At 37.4% G+C, this 19,977-nt stretch overlaps 1 protein-coding gene across 1 annotated transcript in view; it reads left to right on the top strand.

Moving 5' to 3' along the window:
• POLN (polymerase (DNA directed) nu) overlaps positions 1 to 19,977 on the top strand; it is a 92,346-nt gene that overhangs the window by 5,271 nt on the left and 67,098 nt on the right. Inside the window, exons 3-15 of the mRNA XM_009080278.1 lie at positions 1,367 to 1,677; positions 1,881 to 2,052; positions 2,615 to 2,805; positions 4,560 to 4,672; positions 6,485 to 6,642; positions 11,014 to 11,082; positions 12,529 to 12,589; positions 12,797 to 12,861; positions 13,630 to 13,713; positions 14,135 to 14,224; positions 15,441 to 15,497; positions 16,241 to 16,294; positions 16,520 to 16,585. Coding sequence (XP_009078526.1) covers positions 1,367 to 1,677; positions 1,881 to 2,052; positions 2,615 to 2,805; positions 4,560 to 4,672; positions 6,485 to 6,642; positions 11,014 to 11,082; positions 12,529 to 12,589; positions 12,797 to 12,861; positions 13,630 to 13,713; positions 14,135 to 14,224; positions 15,441 to 15,497; positions 16,241 to 16,294; positions 16,520 to 16,585 — 1,491 coding nt within the window. The remainder of the gene's footprint in view (positions 1 to 1,366; positions 1,678 to 1,880; positions 2,053 to 2,614; positions 2,806 to 4,559; positions 4,673 to 6,484; positions 6,643 to 11,013; positions 11,083 to 12,528; positions 12,590 to 12,796; positions 12,862 to 13,629; positions 13,714 to 14,134; positions 14,225 to 15,440; positions 15,498 to 16,240; positions 16,295 to 16,519; positions 16,586 to 19,977) is intronic.

Below are 19,977 nucleotides of genomic sequence, written 5' to 3'. Positions count from 1 at the left end.
GACAAGGACTACAATCTTCTGATTAAGTAATGCTTAATTTCATAAAAGGAAACTACATGAAATTGAATGAGCTTTTAAAAGAAAATATTGAGAATTGCTCTCCAAAGTCAGAACATTTGTAGGTAATATAGAGATTTATTCCAAGCAGAATACTGGAGATGTAAAATTAATACTAGAATCTGTCCAGGAAAAGGTAGTGTGGCTAAGAGACAGTATGAAGGAAACTACTAAAAAAATGCCATCATGCAAAAATGTGAACTTTGTATTCTTTTATACTTGCCTCATTTGACTAAGTTAAATGAAATATACAGTAGCACAGTCCAGATAAACTTTGAGGAATACCTTGCAAATGCATCACTAATACATAATTTTTTTCAAATGCCTGTGATGATGGATGTGGAAATGATGATGATGCAGTGGAAATTCTTCCAGTTCCTCTAAGGCCTACTGGGGATAGAGGCATAAAGAGAATTGAGGGAAGATGCAACTCTGTCTATCTGTAAATAGTGAAGCACACATTTACCTTGGGGAATCTTGGAAAGGTCACCAGTTGCCATTCCAGAGTCTTTGTTTATGAAATCAAGACAGAGAAGCTGAAGAGGTTGTGGAAGAAACTAGCGAAATAAACAGTAATAAAGCACTAGGGCCAGTAACACACCAAGGAAATGTCTGTAGGAAATAAGGATGAAGGAGTAGAATCAAAACATGACCATGCAGCATCTTGCTTAATGCTGTTGAGCAACAAACTGCTGTAAAGGCATCTGGGGACTGTCTGGAGCAGGAAAACTGTTCTAGCTATAGTGGATTAAACAGAATAGAATATAATACTTACTCATACACCTGATAATACTTCTTCAGTGCAACTTTCATACGTGTTTTTGTTATGCCTTATAATCTTCTAAGTTTCTTGAAGAGATCTGGTTGACTCGTGTGCTTTAATTTCCAAAGCAGTTATTAAGGTCCCTTGCCAAAAGTTCTTGAACAAACTGAGCTGTCATGAAAAAAAAGCTCAGAGTATTGAAGCTAAAGACAAGTGGTCTCTAATAACTTAGTCACTATGGAACACTACTGGACTACATGCATCTTACAGTTGTTAATTTGCCATGTTTAGTGTGGGACTAAGATTTTAAAAAATATGGTTGTGGATGTAAACAATATATGTCAATAAAATAATCTCTGCTGATAAATACTTGAATTCTGGTTTATGTAATGTGGTTGCCCTCAACTGACTCTGTTTTGTTAGTATCAGTGTTTTTTCCATGTAATATCACTTGCTTCAAAGCTTATCTAGATTAACTTTGTGCATTTTTTACTTCTCCTAATAAGCTGAATAATTGGTTTGCTAAAAAATTTCCAGTTTTTCCAGATTTGTGATTCCAGAGTTGCTGTATTAAAAACATCTGCCAGCCCTGAACAAGGTACTGCTGCTCAGATAGTCAGGGCAGTGCATACCAATGAAATGCTTTGCTGCCAAGGCACCAATAGAGTGAACATTCAGCATTCAGGCTTGCCAACAGGTGGATATGGAGAAAGAAATGTTTCAGCAGAAGCAAAACACCTGAAGGATGGGGAAAAGAAAACAGCAGTTCCTCTTAAAAGAAAGCAAAATGTAGCTGCATCTGGTTCAGAGAAAATAAGAAGATTACATGTAACAACCTGTACTTCTTCACGTGAGAACTTCACATACAACTGTACTTCTGGACAAACAGAGACTTCTGGAAATTATCCTTGTGATATCAGCAGTTTAGGATGTAAAGAGCAAAGAGAACTGCTTGCAGCTATAGAACAAGCTGTGGCTTTTGTAACTACTATGATATTTCAAGATGGTTCTTCACAGCTCAATTACATGTAACAACCTGTACTTCTTCACGTGAGAACTTCACATACAACTGTACTTCTGGACAAACAGAGACTTCTGGAAATTATCCTTGTGATATCAGCAGTTTAGGATGTAAAGAGCAAAGAGAACTGCTTGCAGCTATAGAACAAGCTGTGGCTTTTGTAACTACTATGATATTTCAAGATGGTTCTTCACAGCTCAACTCAGAGCAGGTTAGTGAAGGATTTGTTTAGAGTTGCTTGCAGCTATAGAACAAGCTGTGGCTTTTGTAACTACTATGATATTTCAAGATGGTTCTTCACAGCTCAACTCAGAGCAGGTTAGTGAAGGATGAGTTTTGTTTAGAGTCAGTTCTGTAGAACCTTTTGAATGTGCATGTGACTGATAAACACAAACCCATGTTCACTGGGAGCCAGTTGTGTGTATTGCTTGCCAAAATATACATGTAAAATCATGTAAACATTAATATTTTGACTATGCTTTATTTTTAGTTACTAAGTAAAACTTTAGAGAAAAGAAACTGCTTGGGCTAACCAGACATTTGTGTACTTAAAGTGAGACTGAATTAGAATAAATATTTTTTTTTCTACTTTCTACTATGTCACTGTGGATTTTTGTTTCAAGACTGCCATACTGCCCTACTATGTCAGTGGTGTATGCAGTAACTCTGGTGTATGTAATAGGTTTCATATTGTAAGATATTTGGGAGCTTTTCTTTATAGGATTTTGCACAAAATCTGTCAGAGGAAACACTGTTGTAATTATACTTAACAGGTCTCAACCTCCTCAGTAAAAGGAGTAGTTGTGCTGGTGAAGAATCAGACCGATCACTCTTGCCCTCCCAGTTACTCTTCACCTTGCTGTACTTGGAATGCTGCCAGTGAGAATGATAAATTGATATACTTAAAAACTGAACGATCATCTCCCTGGGAACAAGGACAACAGGCTCACAAGAAGTTTTCTTGGTGAGAGGATGTAGGAAAAATACTGCTTTGCTTTACATATGCTTTTAGCAGCAGTGATGTTGGTTCCATAGCACAGGCCTAATCTCCTTCCATGTCAAGAACATTGGATTTCATATTGGCTGTTAGTCCTGTGTCATGTCTGGGCTAATATAAACCTAACAAGAAGAGACTATTCCTTTAGGCTCAGCATATCACTAGCTGCAGCCCTGCAGAACCAGGTTGGGATTCTGGTAGGAGCTGTTTACATTGACCTGGAAATACTTTATGAAGAGCTAAAGTTATGTTTCAACGAAGAGTGTGTTTCATCCAGGTTTATCTTTCTTGCATTTCATCTTCCATTTCCTGAGCTGCATTTCGTATCTAGTACATTACACTGAACACCCTTTCTGAGCTTTGCTAGTATTTTTAATCTTTTTAGCACAGGCTTTTTAAATGGCTTTTGAGATCCCAAATGAAGTATTACTAATATTCAGTAATAATACAATAAAATTTTTAAAGTAAATGCTTTATGTATCTGCTTAATGCTTGGACTAAATTTTAATAAAAAGTTGGATTATGTTTTAAACTTGTAGTTATTATAACCAAAATCTATTTTTATTCCTATTAACATGGAAATCATATCCCATAAAGGGAGAAATGAGAACTGAATCTGATTCTTAGATGTAATAGTTGCATGCTAAAACTTCATCAGAATATTTTATGACTTTCAGTAATAACTGCCTTATTGTAAATGCTGAATTTGGGTTATTAAATTACAAAGCATTCATTTTCAAGACACTGGACTTGGTTGGTGCATCTCTGCCACTGCTCCACTGTGGCTTGGAACCAGTCACTTCACTTACCTGTGCTTCTCCTGCTGTAATTCTGGAGTTACCTGACAACTAGTTTAACAACTTGTTGTCAGCTTGCATATAGGTTGCTGTGAATTGAGAATAACACATCAATAAATCATGTGCATATGAACAGTAAAAACTCAGTAATAAACAAGTTGAATTAGGGCATTAACATCGATGAAACCTGTAGGTAATTATTTGCTGTAAGAATGGTGCAGTTATTTAATGATATCTATACTGGACACAATAATACCTTATGATATACATGATTTTTAATGTGTCCAAACCCTTAGTATTGTGGGTTTATACCATCAAAAATGCTGTATAAAAATATTATTTTCTTATACTGCCCCACAAATGACACATACAATTAGTAAATCTGTATACTAATTTATATAATTGGTTAAATCTATTTAAAATAGCATGATGAGGGAATTATATACATTTTCAAAAGGTATGGAAATAGGGGACAAAGGTGAAGCATTCTTGATGTAAATGGTGTATTAACATAAGGCAGTTATGGCAATTTAGCTTGTATAGTACCTTTTTTAATCAGTATTGTACAATACGGTATTAACTTGGCCTCTGATCTCATTTGGCTGTACTGAAAGATTACAGGGATGCCAGTTGCTCTTTGGGATTAAGGCTGCATTTAACTTGGAGTGTCAAACAAGGATTTGTTTTCTTTATGAATGCATGATAAGGCATATCTGCTAGGATGTTTGATTTCTTGTAGAATGAAGCTTTGGGTATTATTGAATAGAGAATTTAATATTCAAATGCAGCATTCTATTTTAACAGGAATGAGAAAATGTCTTGGGTTAACTGTACAGTTTTGGGTGCTGATTAAATGAATAAAGTCAATAGATGCACTAGATCTGGTAGCAGGACAGCGTGTGTTAATGAACTACTTCTGTGCAGGCAAGTGTTGTTTCAAATGCTGCAGTGCAAAGTTCCAATAATTTGCTTTAATGCAAAAGATTTCCTGAGGACTCTACTGCAAGTCTATGGCAATGAAATTAGCTGGAAACAAGGTAACTATTGAATCCATGATCTCATTCTGTTATCTCTGTGCTTTTGATGTTTCTCTTAAAATCACTAGGTATAGAAATAACTAAATTGATGGTTAAGTAATATGTTGAAAACCAGAGTTTAGTACAATGGAAAGAACATCCTTCTTACAGGAGGTTGTGACCAGAGGCTTGTCAAGATGATATATTTCTTCTCAGTGTAGAAATCAGATCATTGAGTAATTTAAGGATAGCTTCCAGTGGAAACAAAAACTCTCAACACAGTCCTGACTATAGCTGAAAAGGTCAAACTACTTCATGTTTCATATTCCCTAGAAAAAAATTTCCTCTGCTCAAAGGAAAGCCTAAAATAAATCCCAGAGATGCTTATAGTTGTCAGAATAAAGAATCACTTGAATGGGTCCTTGGTTTTTTTGATAGGAGCAAATAAGACTCTTTTGTATGGATTTTAAAGCAACTACAAACATAAGATAGACTGGGTTTTTTTGTGTTCCATGTATCAGATTACTGCTGAGTGAGTTACAAAAGTAAATGTGACATTTCAGGAAGGGTTTCCTCTATGGAGAGCCACCAGCTTCTGTTCAGTGTCTGAAAGGTTTTGTCAGTAAATCTCTCTGGAAACTGATGGTGATTTAGAATCCAGTATGAAGATCTACACAAAAGACAGCACTGGGAATGAGAAGGGAGGGAAGAAATGTCATGATGGTACTGGCAGTTGTGACCGTTTTATAACCTGTACACACAGAAGTACCAGTTCTAGGTTAGAGCCTGTCTGATGCATGGGATTGGAATCTGAGGTTTCTAGTAACTAAAGGAATCCTTGTCTAGGTTTTCTTGAATTTTGAAAGTTGTTACTTCCTCCCATGCTATTTCTCCTGTGGTAAAAATACAAAAGAAAACCAAAAAACCCCCAACAAAACAAAGCACCAGAAAACCTAAAATTTCTCTTCAACATAGTCCTGCAGCTGTAACTTGCATTATGGACTTTAAAGTTTGCTTCCAGGTGACTGAGTCTGTAAGGTCATGTAGCACCTAAATGTACCTGTGGGTCATCATTGGGACTTACTTAGGGGTTACTGAAGAGGGTAATTAGTCCTATCTTTGAATATATCATGAAGCATTCTAGTGATTAGTTTCCATGTTCTCTGTGGTGCTGCAGCACACATGTTGAGGTTGTAGTTCAAAGGCAGCTGAAAGCACTGGGCTTGCTCCATCCTATCCATCTGTGTGAGCATGAGACAAAGTGCAGCATAAGCACATATGACCCTTCAGACAGAAGGTTCTGATTTTTAGAAACATTGCATTGTGCACCAATATGTGAATTCATATAGATGTTAATGATCTCAGGAGTCTGATTACTAGGAAGTAAATCTTTCCCTGATCCCCAGCAGCAATTTTGTGGATATCAGTCCACAAAGGACAACAAAACTGTACCAGAGGGAGGCACTCATAAGTAGAACTTATGAGCTTGAGATTTTTCTGTGATAAGAAAGAGAAGCTTTTACAGTAAATCTAAAGAACCAAACGTTTACTTATATTTTAACACTTTGAAAAATCAACCAACCAAAACCAAAAGAGAACCCAAACCCACAAAATAGCCTTCTTCAAAAATGTTCAATACTGAACTTACTCCTGTGTAGTCATGATATTGACTGTTTGTCACAGCTGTGAATTCAGTGCTTAACATTTCTGCGGGGTAAATGTTTGTCCTTCAATGATGTGTGCCTGCAGGAAAGGTGGGAGAAACTTCAGAGGTATTTTGCAGTATGGGAGGTAATTTAATTATTTTGTCAGAAATAACTGATTTTTTTGTAGTTGCTGATGGTGTCGTGTTAGACCCAAGGATTGCAGCGTGGCTGATAGACCCCAGTGACACAGTCCCTTCCTTTGAAAGTTTAATACAGAAGTATTTTGAAAAGCCTTTGCCAAAGGGAACAGAAAATATGGATACAGGCACTGTGAGAAATGCATCTGTAAGTAGTTTGTTTTCAATTGTTTGTGATTAAAAGGGGAGGGGAATGATAAAAGAATTGCTTTTGCTTACAAAATATTGCAAAAAAGAATAATGCTTTTCTGATGGGAATGATTCTATTACTACTACTTGTTGGAAATCTAAAGGAAGGGCTAAAGGGAAGGTTTCACTGCATTTTACCAAGATGGGATCTCATTCTCCAGGCACATCTGTAAATTTTTCCTTCAAAACTGTAAAGTTCAGTGACAATTAATATATAATCTTACCCTTTTTCTTTCTACCTCCCTGCAAACTGATGTCCAGCTATCCTTTCCAAAATGTCTAATGCCTTGTTCTCCAAGTCCTGTGAACTTGTAGCCTATATTTAGTTAATTGTTATTAAGAACTTTGCTAAATTTCACAGCTGGGAAAGACATCACATGGTAGGCTGAGGAACAGCAGGGAGTCAAATGTGAACCTTCAAGCATGTATGTGGAAAAATATGTGAATTTTTATTCTCAGTACAGGAGAATGTGTGATGTACTTTTTGTGACATTATCCCCAGCTCTATAGAAATGTCTTCCTATGTTCCTATGGAAGGTGTTCCTATATTCCTGTTGAAATGTATTTACTGAATGTTATAAAGTTTTGACATGTGTGTTTGGGCCATGGTGATCTACTGTGGACACATTAGCCTTCAGATGTTGTTTGAATGATAAGATGATGTGCAGCAATGTAAATTATGATTTTCTTTGAGCTGTTCACTTTTCAGAGGATTTACTTGTTCAGACCAGTATTGCAACATGATTATAGACCTTCTAGGGTACAAATCCACAGATTTAGAGCATGGACAGAGGTCAGTTGTATTGGCACACATCCATTAATATGGGCATTTCTGAGCAAACCAGAGCCAGTTTACTTTTAAACACTGGCTGTAAACTGCAGTTGTTCAGAAGCTTGTTCACTTTTCAGAGGATTTACTTGTTCAGACCAGTATTGCAACATGATTATAGACCTTCTAGGGTACAAATCCACAGATTTAGAGCATGGACAGAGGTCAGTTGTATTGGCACACATCCATTAATATGGGCATTTCTGAGCAAACCAGAGCCAGTTTACTTTTAAACACTGGCTGTAAACTGCAGTTGTTCAGAAGCTACTTCTTAAGCTATTTTTTTGGGAATGGACAGGAAAACAGGCAGAAGCTGTAAACTGGTTATTTCTCCATATGTTGGTCCTCCTGTGAGTCAGCATCCTTAACCTCGTCTCTTTCCTTAGCTTGACTCAGTCTTTTGTTCTTCAGCTATCACATCTGTTCTTAGTTATCATTTATCTATGTTGTCGTCCTGATTCCAGTATTGAAATCATATTTCCTTCCTGTCCTACTTCAGGTCTAGTTTGTTTCCTTGCCCCAACCATCTCCAGTGCCTTTATGCTGACTTGTTCACTCAAGTCCCAGTTAATTCTTCCTTCTCACATCCTGTGATTATTCCCATCCATTCCTTATTCTTTAATTGCTTCCCTGGAATCTCACACTTTCTTTTTGGCTTCTCTGTTTGCTCAGCAAGCCCCAAGTCTTCCTGTGAATCCTAGCTCTTTGCCAGATTTCTCTCTTCAGCCTTCCTGCTGTTTTTACTGGTAGGTTCCTAACAGTTGTCTGTACTCCCAGAGGGATCTGTGCCAGGTGATATATCATGTCTTGTGCCCCACTACTTCCATGAAGCTCCCTCTGTATTCTACTAGTCTTGTCCACCCAGCACAGTACTTGGAATGGCTGCTGAAGTATTCTGTAGCCTACTGCTCACCCACACACCTCTAGCACAGAACATGTGCTACTTGCTTCTTGCTGCATATTTGATGCTGTGCCAAAGGGGTCATAGTCCATATTCCCTGAAACTTCTGCTGTAACAGGTGCTAAACATCACACTGTTCCTGTCATCGCTGCCTTCACTGAGGAGGAATCTTGGTGTCAGTGGAAGCCTGTCATTGGGCTTTCTTCCACCTCCAGAATGTGACCAAGCAAGCTGCCTGCTGCTGAAAGCTTAGTGTTTCACAGCTTGTTTGTTCCAGAACGACCCGTATGGACAAAGTTTCTCGGAGACAGGTTGATGATTTTGCACTGCAGTGTGGATGTGCTTGACTTAATCTGTTTGGAGTAGAGAGAAGTCATCACTGATAGGACTAGATTGTTACAGAACAAGGATGACCACAAGTGGACCTAGATATTTCAGCTTTGAAGAGAGCCCTCTGTATCCTACCTTCATGTGCTGTTTTTTTCTCAGTCTTGAAGTGTTCACATGCTGTAGGCTGAGGAGAAGCCTGTACACAGGTGTCAATATTGCTCACAAATGACCAACACACACTGCTCAAGTTGTATAGACTAATAGCCTTGAGCAGATTTGGAACCTGCAGGTGCTCTCAGTGGAATTCATTACCCCATTCTAACACTTCTGCTGCTGGGGCTTTGCTTGGACATGTCCTGCTAACAGGCATTAGCTTGTGTACAACCTGTTTAGTTTTAGCTGCTGTTATTCTGAGTCATCTGGTCATTTCAGGGTGAAAACAAGGCTTAAATGTGTTCTGAATGACTGAACTCTAGTGTCCCTTTGGCTTATGGTATGTGGTAGGAAAATGTCTCTGCAGCAAAGGTTACCCCAAAACTCAGCTAATTCTATTTACAACATGAGACATAACCTGTTCTATGTCAGAGATGTCTCCCAGAATTGCTGTTACATTTGGCCCTTCTTTTAAAAGTGAGTTGGACCAGTAAGATAAAGTTCCCTTGATGGTCCCCAGCTGTGTACCAGAATGTGTGCCCCTGTAGCAATACTGTGTTACAATTTGTCCTAATATAAACTAATTTTCAGTCAGTTCTGGTTCTATTGTGTTTGTGCAGCAACAAGTAATTTGGATTCCTTCTGCATTCTGTTTGGATCAAACAATGGATGAAGCATTGCTCTTGTCAGTCTCCATCTGCTGTAAAGCTTTAGTTCCAGACTTTTGATTAGTTTTGCGGGTTTTTTTTTCCAAATAATGGGACTGTTTTGCAAACAGTAGGCTAAAATTGAGTTTTGTGTACAAAGGCAGAGTTTTATACGCTGATTGGAGGATGGATTATGTTCACCTGTTGAATTAAAGCTGATTCTTGCACTGTGAGGGCACAGGATCAAGTGTTTAGTTGTACCAGTGCCTCAGTCTGTGACTACCCTCACTCCCTAGATACACAACTAGGAGGTTCTGAGTGTCATCCTGAAGACAAGGAGGAGGTAATGGCAACAAGCTCAGGGAGCAGCTCCTGCAAAAGATCCTGGTCATATGGAAAAGGGTGTCCAGAGGTATCATCTCACATACTCAGAAGGGTCCTTACCTCCCTGAAGGAGGTACCTACCTCCTCAGAGGTATCTATCCATATAGATATCCATATATCTCCATATAATGCCTCTTTCTACACAAACAACTCGATTAAATTTCGCCATCTTACATAAAGACTTCAGAACTATCTTAGCATGACATACTTAATTCCATGTGACCCATTTTCCTGCCAGCAACATGGACCAGTGTATGATTCTTTTATTGGGATAGACAAGTGTATATCTTCAGTCTTCTGAAACGCTGTCCTAGGTTCTGTGGGTTCTGGCCCAGGAATTTTACAGGACTGTGCTAGTAATTTTTTCACTTAGTGTTTTAGATCTAAAGTTATTACACAATTTTGATTTTTTTCAGCCATTATTGGTGATACAGACTGCAGGCAAGAACATCTGCAGCACTTTTCACATTCCCATCCTTCCTCACAGGAATTTAGTAATGGAGAGCAGCACTTCATTGTTTAAATTTTGTGCGTTAGCCTGATAATCAGATTTAATAGGTTGGCATTAAGTTTATTTTTAGTGATCATGTTCTTGGGGCTAACAATCATATTCTCAGTGTCTGTATGCATTTCAAAATGGTCTTCTAGCCAGCTGAAGGAGGTGGCATAGCTCTGTGTGCAACACTTCTGGAACAGAAGGGAAGGCAGTGAACAGTTCTGGCACAGAAGAGTGACAGTACTTACAGGAGAAAGAAAACTGCAGGGAATTTTTCCCCATTATAGAAGTAGTAATAGGTTCTGACTTCAATGTCAAAGGCAGTTTTATAGGTCATATTTCTCCATACTCTCTCTGTGCAAAATGTACAATAAAGGAACAGGCAAAATCTGCAATGTTCATAATCTGTAGTGCTGTGTTCATGAATTGGGTTTGTCAGAGGTCTGAGAACATTTCTGACATGTTAATATAACAGAAAACATACAGAAAATTGTGGTTTTATATTTTAATACCTTTTAAAAATGTAGTATTCTAAATATTTTTATATTAGCATTAAAACTACTGATTTATTTTTGCTTTGTTTACATCAGTATCAAAACTTAGGTGTGAACTTGGAGAAGCTTTATAAGGTAATGATGGATCTTGCTCATGACTTAAAGGTAAGACACAAAGTAGTTACTCAGAAACAACTTATTATCATGAGTTAAAGAAAGTTTATGATATATTTCTCATTCAAATTAGAATCTTTACTCAAGTTAACCCGAATGCTTCAGTCCTTATTGGCTTATGTTGGTAGTCAACATTTGAAACAAATTACCCATCAAATTTGCCTTTTTTTTTCCAGCAGGAGGAAATGATTAGTCTCAAGGTTAACCTTTAGAAAAAGCTTTTCCTTTACGACAGTTAATTAAATATCTAAATGAAGATTCTGAAAACAGGAAAGGTTCAGAATATTGTGATTTTTCTTTTGGTATTTTAAATCTGTGTTACAGTTTAAAAAGTGTTAGAACATAGTATAGCTGGGCTTTTTCTATCTATTCCTTGGGTACAGAAGCTCTCAGCATATCTTTTTGCTCTGAGTTGTGTTAGCCATACACTGGAATAGGCTTCCCAGAGAGGTAATGGATGCCTCAGGCCTGTCAGAGTTTAAGAGGCATTTGGACAGTGCCCTTAATCATATGCTTTAACTTTTGGTCAGCCCTGAATTGGTCAGGCAGTGGGACTAGATGGTCATTGTAGGTCCTTTCCAAGAGAACTATTATGCTCTATTTTACCCCTTATTGCAGTTCAAAATGCAACTCAAGAAGTCTTTCAGTGGGTTGTGTGTGTGTTTGTTTTCTGCCTGTAATCCTATACCTGGAAAAGTGTCACAATGTAGGGATATGCTCAGGTTTTGGTGGAAGATCATAATTTCCTAGGGATTTTCTTTGAAGCTGATGGTAGCAAGTTGTAGGGTTTAGGCCATTAGTTGATGGAGCCAAATTAATCTGGGTGTCCAAGTGGCCCAGCAGTATGATGCCCAGTCTCTGAAGGAAGACAACAGGGAAACACCAGAGGCACAGAAACACTGAGATCCAGCCTACAAGAGGAGTTTTTAGACTACTGTTGCTGTCTGATTCCTTCAGTGGTTAGAGAAAACTTCCTGTTCTCTGTAACTAATTTGGGTACATAACCTTATCATCTTTCATTTCTCCCTAATGAAACCAAAGTTATGAATTATGAATGGTTGCTTAATTGTTCAAGTGAACTAAAAAAAGGGATAACTATGTCCATTTCTAATGAAGCTTGCTCTAAAAATAAGCTTTTTATGAAAATGAGGTATGTATATTTCTTTATTAGTGTTCCTGTACAAAATGATATACTATTGCAAAATGTATTTTCCACAAAAAGAAGTGATAATGGGATACAGTGCTTAGATAATATAATTTGCACTAAGCAGTATTTAATGCCACAAACAATATATATATATATATGTCATATAAAAAGGGAATGTACAGAAAGGGAACTACTTTCACTGTAAGACAGATTCTCCTAATGACACTACTATATGTTTTAAGATCAAAGTTAGCTGGCACTGTAGAATTTATTTATATCTTGCTTTACAGGCTCAAGGTTTGTGGAACTTATTTTGCACATTAGAGCTTCCACTTATCAAAATTCTGGCAGGTATGAAAGTTCAGTTCAAAATATGAATCTTCACTATTTTTGCACAGCTGCTGACTATGTGAAAGTAGAATGTAATAGCTCAGAATATGAAATGCTGTCTTAGCCTCGTAACAGCTGCGTGGGTTTGAGCTTCCATTTTACTGTCCAAGAAACGTGAGATTGAGATTGTCAATTGAAAATGTTCTCAACATATAATTGTATTTACAGTGATGGAAACACACAAAATATATGTGAACAAACAAGAACTGAAAAAAACATCAGAGATTCTGGGGGTAAATTTTTTATTCTTTTTCTCTTTTGGAAATTGTATAGCATCATCTTTGTGCTTGTACTGAGGATAGCTGATTAAAAAGAGAAGGAATCTGTCACATTTTATCTAACAGTTTGGGGTTTCTAGTGTTATCGTTATGAATAGAACTAATGATATTTACATTTAAGGATGTTTCCATATTTATTTAGTTGAGTAAAAAAGAGACATTTGCTTCATTATCCTTGGCCCAGAATTGAGGTTGCTTTGCAAAATGCACAGGTCCTTTTGGGTTGTGTGTTGTAGAGTAAAAATGGTAATGACTCTTTCTGAACTTGCATTCAGTAACCATCTTTCTGCAAAGAGATTTCTCTCCCTCTCTTTGTAAATAATACACTCTGGACAACTTATGTGTTCTCTGATAAAAATAGCTACAAGGGAATCCCCTTTGGTAGCATAAAATTTCACTAGATAATCATAGTGGTCGACCAGATTATTAATTTATCAAAATAATTTGCGTAGCTCTGTTTCTCACAGATCTCTATAGTTGCCTTTTCCCACAAATGTTGTTACTTTTTACTGCAGTAAATCCCCTTCCCAGATCATGAAGAAATATAGATTAAAGCGTATCTAAGCAATCTACTAAACCAACTGTTGATAGCCAGCAATGATTGCACAATATCAAGTACTCCCTTGTAAAATAAAACTCCAAAATACTTGTTAACCTAGGAGGTAGCAGATATTGACGAAAATAATAATGCAAACAGAATAATTCTGATGTACTAATATTTAGTTGCGGCTCAAAGAGCTTGAACAAGAAGCTCATCAAGTTGCTGGAGAACGATTCCTTTTGACCAGCAGTTATCAGCTCAGAGAGGTAATATTTGTGCTACTGCTATTATGTAAGGTTTAAGTTCTGCAAATTGTTATTGATACAGAAGAATTGTAAAGCATATAAAACCATCCATACAACTTCAGAATTCTTTTCTTCTATGTTAGTTATCTTATTTTCTAATTTCATGAAGGACATAGCAGTTTTTCATAAATCTGACAATGTTGGATAATCTGTATTTGAATGTATTTACATAAATTATGCACTTACTCTTAGTAAATGTATTACTATTTCAGTAGCTCAAAAATAAAGATGATCTTTTTAATCCTGTGTTCTCTTTGCTACAGTATGCTCTATTTACCTTGAAACCTGTTTTCTAGACTTAAGTTCAAGCACCAAATAATTTTCCTTTCTTTTTCAGCACTTGAAACACTGAAACATTTTGTTTGTATTTCTCTTACTGTAGGTACTATTTGATAAATTAAAGCTGCACACACTGTGTGAGAAACTTCCCAGAACTGAAATGCAACAGCTTGTGTCCACCTCAGAAGTTGCGGTGAGACTGGGAGAGGTTTTCAAAACATCTGCATGATTTAGCTAAAATGCTGAGTTATATTCCAGTGAAACTGTCATTTGTCTAAAGTTTTCCTAACAATCTTGATTTATTTTTGTATTGTACTAATTATGCTTCACTTACATGTGCAAAGAAAGTTGCACTCCATAATGGGGTAAACCAAACTTGCTACTCAAGCTAAATTTTAGCTATAAACCAGGGTTAAAAATTTTAATACCAGCATGACTGTATGACCATCTTCCTCAGAGCAGGGACACTTTCTTACTAGTCAGATTTTGGCAGCTTGGAACAACTGACTGACTGGGTGACACAGACCATAGGGTGAAAGAAAAGAGTATTAATATAAAATCTGCTGGTGAAGGCAATAGCAACACAGACTTCCTCTTTGCATCAGAAGATCTGGGCTAAAACCACATTGTCCTCTTTTTATGGACCCATAACTCATTCATTCGTGCTAGGTCAAGAGGTCTGTAGGAAATGAGTTGATACCCATGGACACACTATTGCTGATACATGCCAGGAGGCCATTGGCCTTCTTGGCCACCTGGGCACATGGTGGCTCATGTTCAGCTGCTGTTGACCAGCACCCCCAGGACCTTTTCTGCCAGGCAGCTTTCCAGCCACTCTTCCCCAAGCCTGTAGTGCTGCAGGAGGTTGTTCTGGCCAAAGGGACCACAACAGGACCCAGCACTTCACCTTGCCAAACCTCATACTGTCAGCCTTAGCCCATCAATCCAGCCTGTCCAGATCCCTCTGTAGAGCTTTCCTACCCTCCAACAGATCAGCTCTTCCATCCCATTTGGTGTCATCTGCAAAATGACTGAGGGTGCCCTCAACCCTCTTGTCCAGACTATTAATAGATCATTTTGTGAAGATAATAATAGTAATGGAATTCCTTCTTAGATGAGATGAAGCCTCTGTGCAGCTGCACTTGTTTCTGGTTTGGTGCCACAATTGTGTTGCTCTAGTTTACATGGTAGTCAGAATAAAATGCACAACTTGTTGCTGAGAATGAACATCTCTGGGGAAGGTGGAAGGGTAGTGTTTGTTTCTCATGGAGTAATTCCATTTTTCAGCCAAGTGTCTGAACTACCATATACAATCTCAGGTAATGTCAACATGAAACATCTGTTAAGGTTTGTTTAATAATATAACATAAGAGAAAAGTATACCAGTAATTCAGATTCTTATTTTGCAGCTACATAAATTGCAAGATCTTCATCCTTTGCCTAAGATAATTTTAGAATACCGTCAGGTGAGCTGATATTTTTCACATAATGTATTTGCATTGAATCAAATTAGCAAGAAAGCTAACATATTCATAGCTAAGTAAGTAAATAAATAGGTTGGGTCTAGTGTAAGTTCTTTCAAACATTTATTTATAGTAGGTATTCTCAGGAGATTTTAAATTTTAATGTTTATACTTGTGTTTTGCAGTGTGTTAGATTATAGCTAGCAAACAACTTTGCTGCAAAAATAGTTGAAATACTTCACTGTTAAATTCACCTCGTGCTATAAAGCATCTCTTAGGGTAAAACTTATTTTTGGAGTTCTGGAGAAATTCTCTGTATAAAGTGAAGGAAGTAACTAGTTATGGAGGGGTTTTTTTGGTGACAAACCTCCTGAAAATGCGAAACAACCAAACAACTTTCAAGATTGAAAAAAAGAGTAGATGTGGGTTTGAATTTGGTTTTGGGTTTGTTTGTTTGGGGTATTTTTGTGTGTGTGTATTTTTTGTGTAGTTTATTGACCTGGGGATATAAATGTAAAAAAATAAATTCCAATAGTTGAGTTATTAGTATCTGCACAGACCTGGCTTTATCACAGAGCATCCACCTAATTTATGCTAATAGATTAAGCTCTCAGTGAGTGTAAATCCATTATTTACTAAGAGGAAACTGTCTTTTAAAAAACACTACAAAGCAGGTTAACATGCACTTGGAAATTAAAATCTTTATTTTATAAATAAGCATGTATCTAAAATTTCCTGTCATTTAGGTTCATAAGATGAAATCAGCTTATGTGGATGGACTTCAAACATGCATGAGAAAGGTAGAAATATAAAAAGCTTGTAAAATATGGTATTTCAGATCATAAAAGGATGTAAAATAATTGCAGTGTTTGCAATTTAAGATGTCATATAGGGAAAATGAAAATATTTATTTTTGGTTTTGTAGTTCTGATTGCTATGCTTTTTTATTACTGATGCTCAAATAAAGTTTAGATTTATGTCTTGATCCTTTTCTTTGTGGGGACTTCTCCTTTGCTTGACTACAGGGATTTATTTCCTCCACATGGAATCAGACAGGAACTGTGACTGGCAGACTTTCAGCCAAACATCCTGTAAGTGATCCTATTAGTAGCTTTACCTTTTACTTAAAAATTGATATTATTTATATACATAAGTAATATTTTTACACGGTTGATTTCATGCAAGTCTAGCAGTTGCTGTATTGTATCTAAATGCTGCACAGAAAAAGCTAATTAAATAGATATTTTGCTCCAGAACATTTGTTCTTAGGAGTATTTTCTGGTATCTGTGGATCAGAGTTGAACAGTGTTCCCTGAAGGAGAGGGGTGCAATTGTGGGCCCTGCATGGACTCTCTAGGCTTCCACTGAGTACTTCTTTGTAATGAGTTCCAGCTGTTCACGAGCCACTCCTTGTAAATAAGCAGTGAGCTCTGGAAGGTGGGTATTATGGACAAGGAGGAAGATCTTTTCTTCTGGAGTTTGACTTCAGGACTTACAGCAGTAAAAGGCTGAGCTGGCAGCTGTGGTGCTCTGGAAGTCTTGAGCATATGGCTGTGCCACTTGGGCTCTTTGTGCTTCTCTCCTGTCTTTGGCTATAATGATCTCCATGTACGTGCTTGTGCCTGAAATGTGCTCTTTGACTTTCTGGACTTTTTGTTTGTTGTTTTTGGGGGTTGTTTTACCAAAGTGGCCATTTTAAGAGCATACTTGAATGTATTCTGTGATCCTGTTTCCCCTGGAGCTCAGGAAGAACACTGACCTTTGGCTGGACTCTTGAGGTCTTTGTGTTCCACCTCTGCCACAGCCCATAGCTGTGTGGATGTGTGCAGGCACTGGTGTGGGAGGAGACAGAGTTGAAAACTGCTTCAGGGACTCAAATCAAGGCATAGGTGGGGGAATAGCAGGAGAAAAGTAGTGACTACCTAGCTGGGGACATTTTCTTTTTGGTTTAGCCATGGCCTTTTCTGGCAAAGCCCTGGCCTCTGGTCCTGTGGAAGAGGGGGAATAGCTGCAAACATGGGACTTGGCTCAGGAAGGCTAGAAGGAATTCATGAGGCAGTTGTCCTTTTAACTTGTGCCCAAAGGTACTGTCAGTTCTTATCCATGCAGGTTTGGGTACTGCTTCTCTGTGTGTCCTGGTCCTAGCCTAGAGATTCATGGGTACAAATGGCATTAGGAGCCTCCTGCAGTCTTGGGAGAAAGGCCATGGTCCCACAGCTCTGTGATAGAGGTATTAGACATAACAGTTACGTTGTGACCACTTTGCATGGTCAAGCTCATGCAGCTGCTGGAAAGCTCTGGTTGGAATGGTGACTTTGGAGTTCTTGCAGAAACCTGTCCTGGGAGGTTCTCACCCTCACCGTAATGGTGACCTCCTTAGCTCTTCTGTCACCTGTCTTCACAATTCAGACTTCATTTATATCTTCATGGTACATATTTTCATACAATTTATCATCAAACAATTTATAGGAAGTGCTGTTGGCTGAGTAAAAAACAGTTTAGGATTCTGAATTAACAATGGAATGGAGAAGTGTTACTGCTGCTCTCACTTCTTGTGCTGCTGGAGAGAACCAAGTGGTGGGAGAGAATGGAAAAGATGATTCTGAAGGTCACAGTTTGCTGAATTCTCCGATGTGATGCACAGGCATTTGCAAGTCAGAGCTGAACCGAGAGCTGTCTTGAACAATCACATACAACACAAAGTGACCTTTGGCCCATAGTGGTAAAAGTGATATGAAATCTATTTTTCTTAAAGGTTGTTTTGCTCCAAAATAATGCTGCTAAAGTTAGCAGCCAGGGTTGCCTAAGGCTGGCTTTTCCTTTTAAGGGAAAACATTGGCATGGCTTTTTTTTGTTTGAAATGTTTATGGAACTTATACCATCTGCTGCTGAATCATTTATTGATATAGAAGATATACTGCAGTGCCCAGTCACTTTGCTAGGTGTTAAAGGATTGGGAAGATTCTTGCCAGAAATCATAAATATTGGAGATATTTTTGCAGTTACTATGATATGATGTCAAATCTTAGCTGAATATTTGCTGAGGTAGTTTATTTTTAACTGTTTTAAAATGCTTTAAGAAGTGATTAAAGCAAAAGATAAGTGTGAATCAGATACAGTGAGAATTCAAACAGAAGAAACATCCCATGTGCTGCAGTGGTTGCGAGAGATGAGGTTCCAAACAAAGCTTTCCTTTATCTTTCTTTTTTTTTTAAAGGTAATGGCTCTATCTGTTCTCTTTCCTTTAAGGCACTAAATAGAGTCCAGGAGGGATTTACTTACAGGTTTGAGGGGAAATGACTAGACGTCAGGTACAGAGCAAGATTTCTTTTCCAGATAAACCCTTCTGTGTTCTTCCTTCAGACAGATCCACATCTGATGTATGCATGATGTATATTTTTGGCTTTATGTGGGTTTTTCTCAATAGATAAGTTTATTCACATGAATTTTTATGACTTTTGTGTTGCAGCAACTTAGAGGGAGTTTTTTAGCAAACTTTACTTCAGTGGCTCTCCATGTATTCATTTGTTTTAATTTAACTGTTCATTTCATTTCTTCTCATTTGGTTTCTTCTTCTACAATGTGTGTGCTGTATAACTAGTGATTTTTCACAAATAACAAAGTGCTATTGCAGTACTTTGTTAGACAGGGACACATTTGTTATTGTGGTGTCCTGCTATAGCATTGTAGCTGCTTATTTGCTACTCCATGAGAACCTGAGTATCTGAAACCTAAAAGTAAATATAGACCCTAAAATTCTTCCGTCAAATTATTTTGTGGTTATTTTTTTTCCACTCTGTGATGAATTGCTTATGACTATTAGGGGAATTTAATTAGGTTTATTATTTGAGTATATAATTTTTAATTCATTTTTGTATAAATATAGTAATTGTGTCTACATTAGGATACTCGTTTATTATATTGCTCATTGTTCTATTAAATATACTTATGACATTCATAAAGACTTGTTTATGTTCTCCAGACCAGAGATGAAATCCCACTCTCCAGCCTCTCACCTTTTAAAGCAAAAATAAGTTATGACAGAGGTGGAAAAGCATAAATCCAGTTAAGATCAAACCTCTTTCAGTATGAACAGAGAGATATGCTAACTTGAGATATAAAGATTGCATAAAATTGGATGTTATAATTTGGTTTAAGATGTAAACTTTAGTGCTAGAATCAGATATTCTGTATTAAGTTTTCTTTCCTTCAGGCTTCTGCAGCAGAAACTGAAATGCTGCTAATGAGTTTATGCTTCTCTACTTCAGAAAATGTTTGTATCATTAAAAATCATAAAGTGCTGGGTGGGCTTCAGGGGGCATTTCCTTCCTTTTAGTAACAAAGTTATGCCAAAGACAAATAAAATTTTTTACCTTCTTGGAGCAAATAGGGAAGGAAAAAACCATTCCTGTTTCTCTTCAGAAAAATCCTTTCAGTGCTTGTCCAGAAAGGCAAAGCAATAAAATTATTTAACCTGTCAAAG

The sequence above is a fragment of the Acanthisitta chloris genome, unplaced genomic scaffold (assembly GCF_000695815.1).
Source record: "Acanthisitta chloris isolate BGI_N310 unplaced genomic scaffold, ASM69581v1 scaffold16518, whole genome shotgun sequence".
Classification (NCBI taxonomy): Eukaryota; Metazoa; Chordata; class Aves; order Passeriformes; family Acanthisittidae; genus Acanthisitta; species Acanthisitta chloris.
The sequence above is the reverse complement of the archived record's forward strand: the minus strand, read 5'-3'. Positions and strand labels throughout refer to the sequence as shown.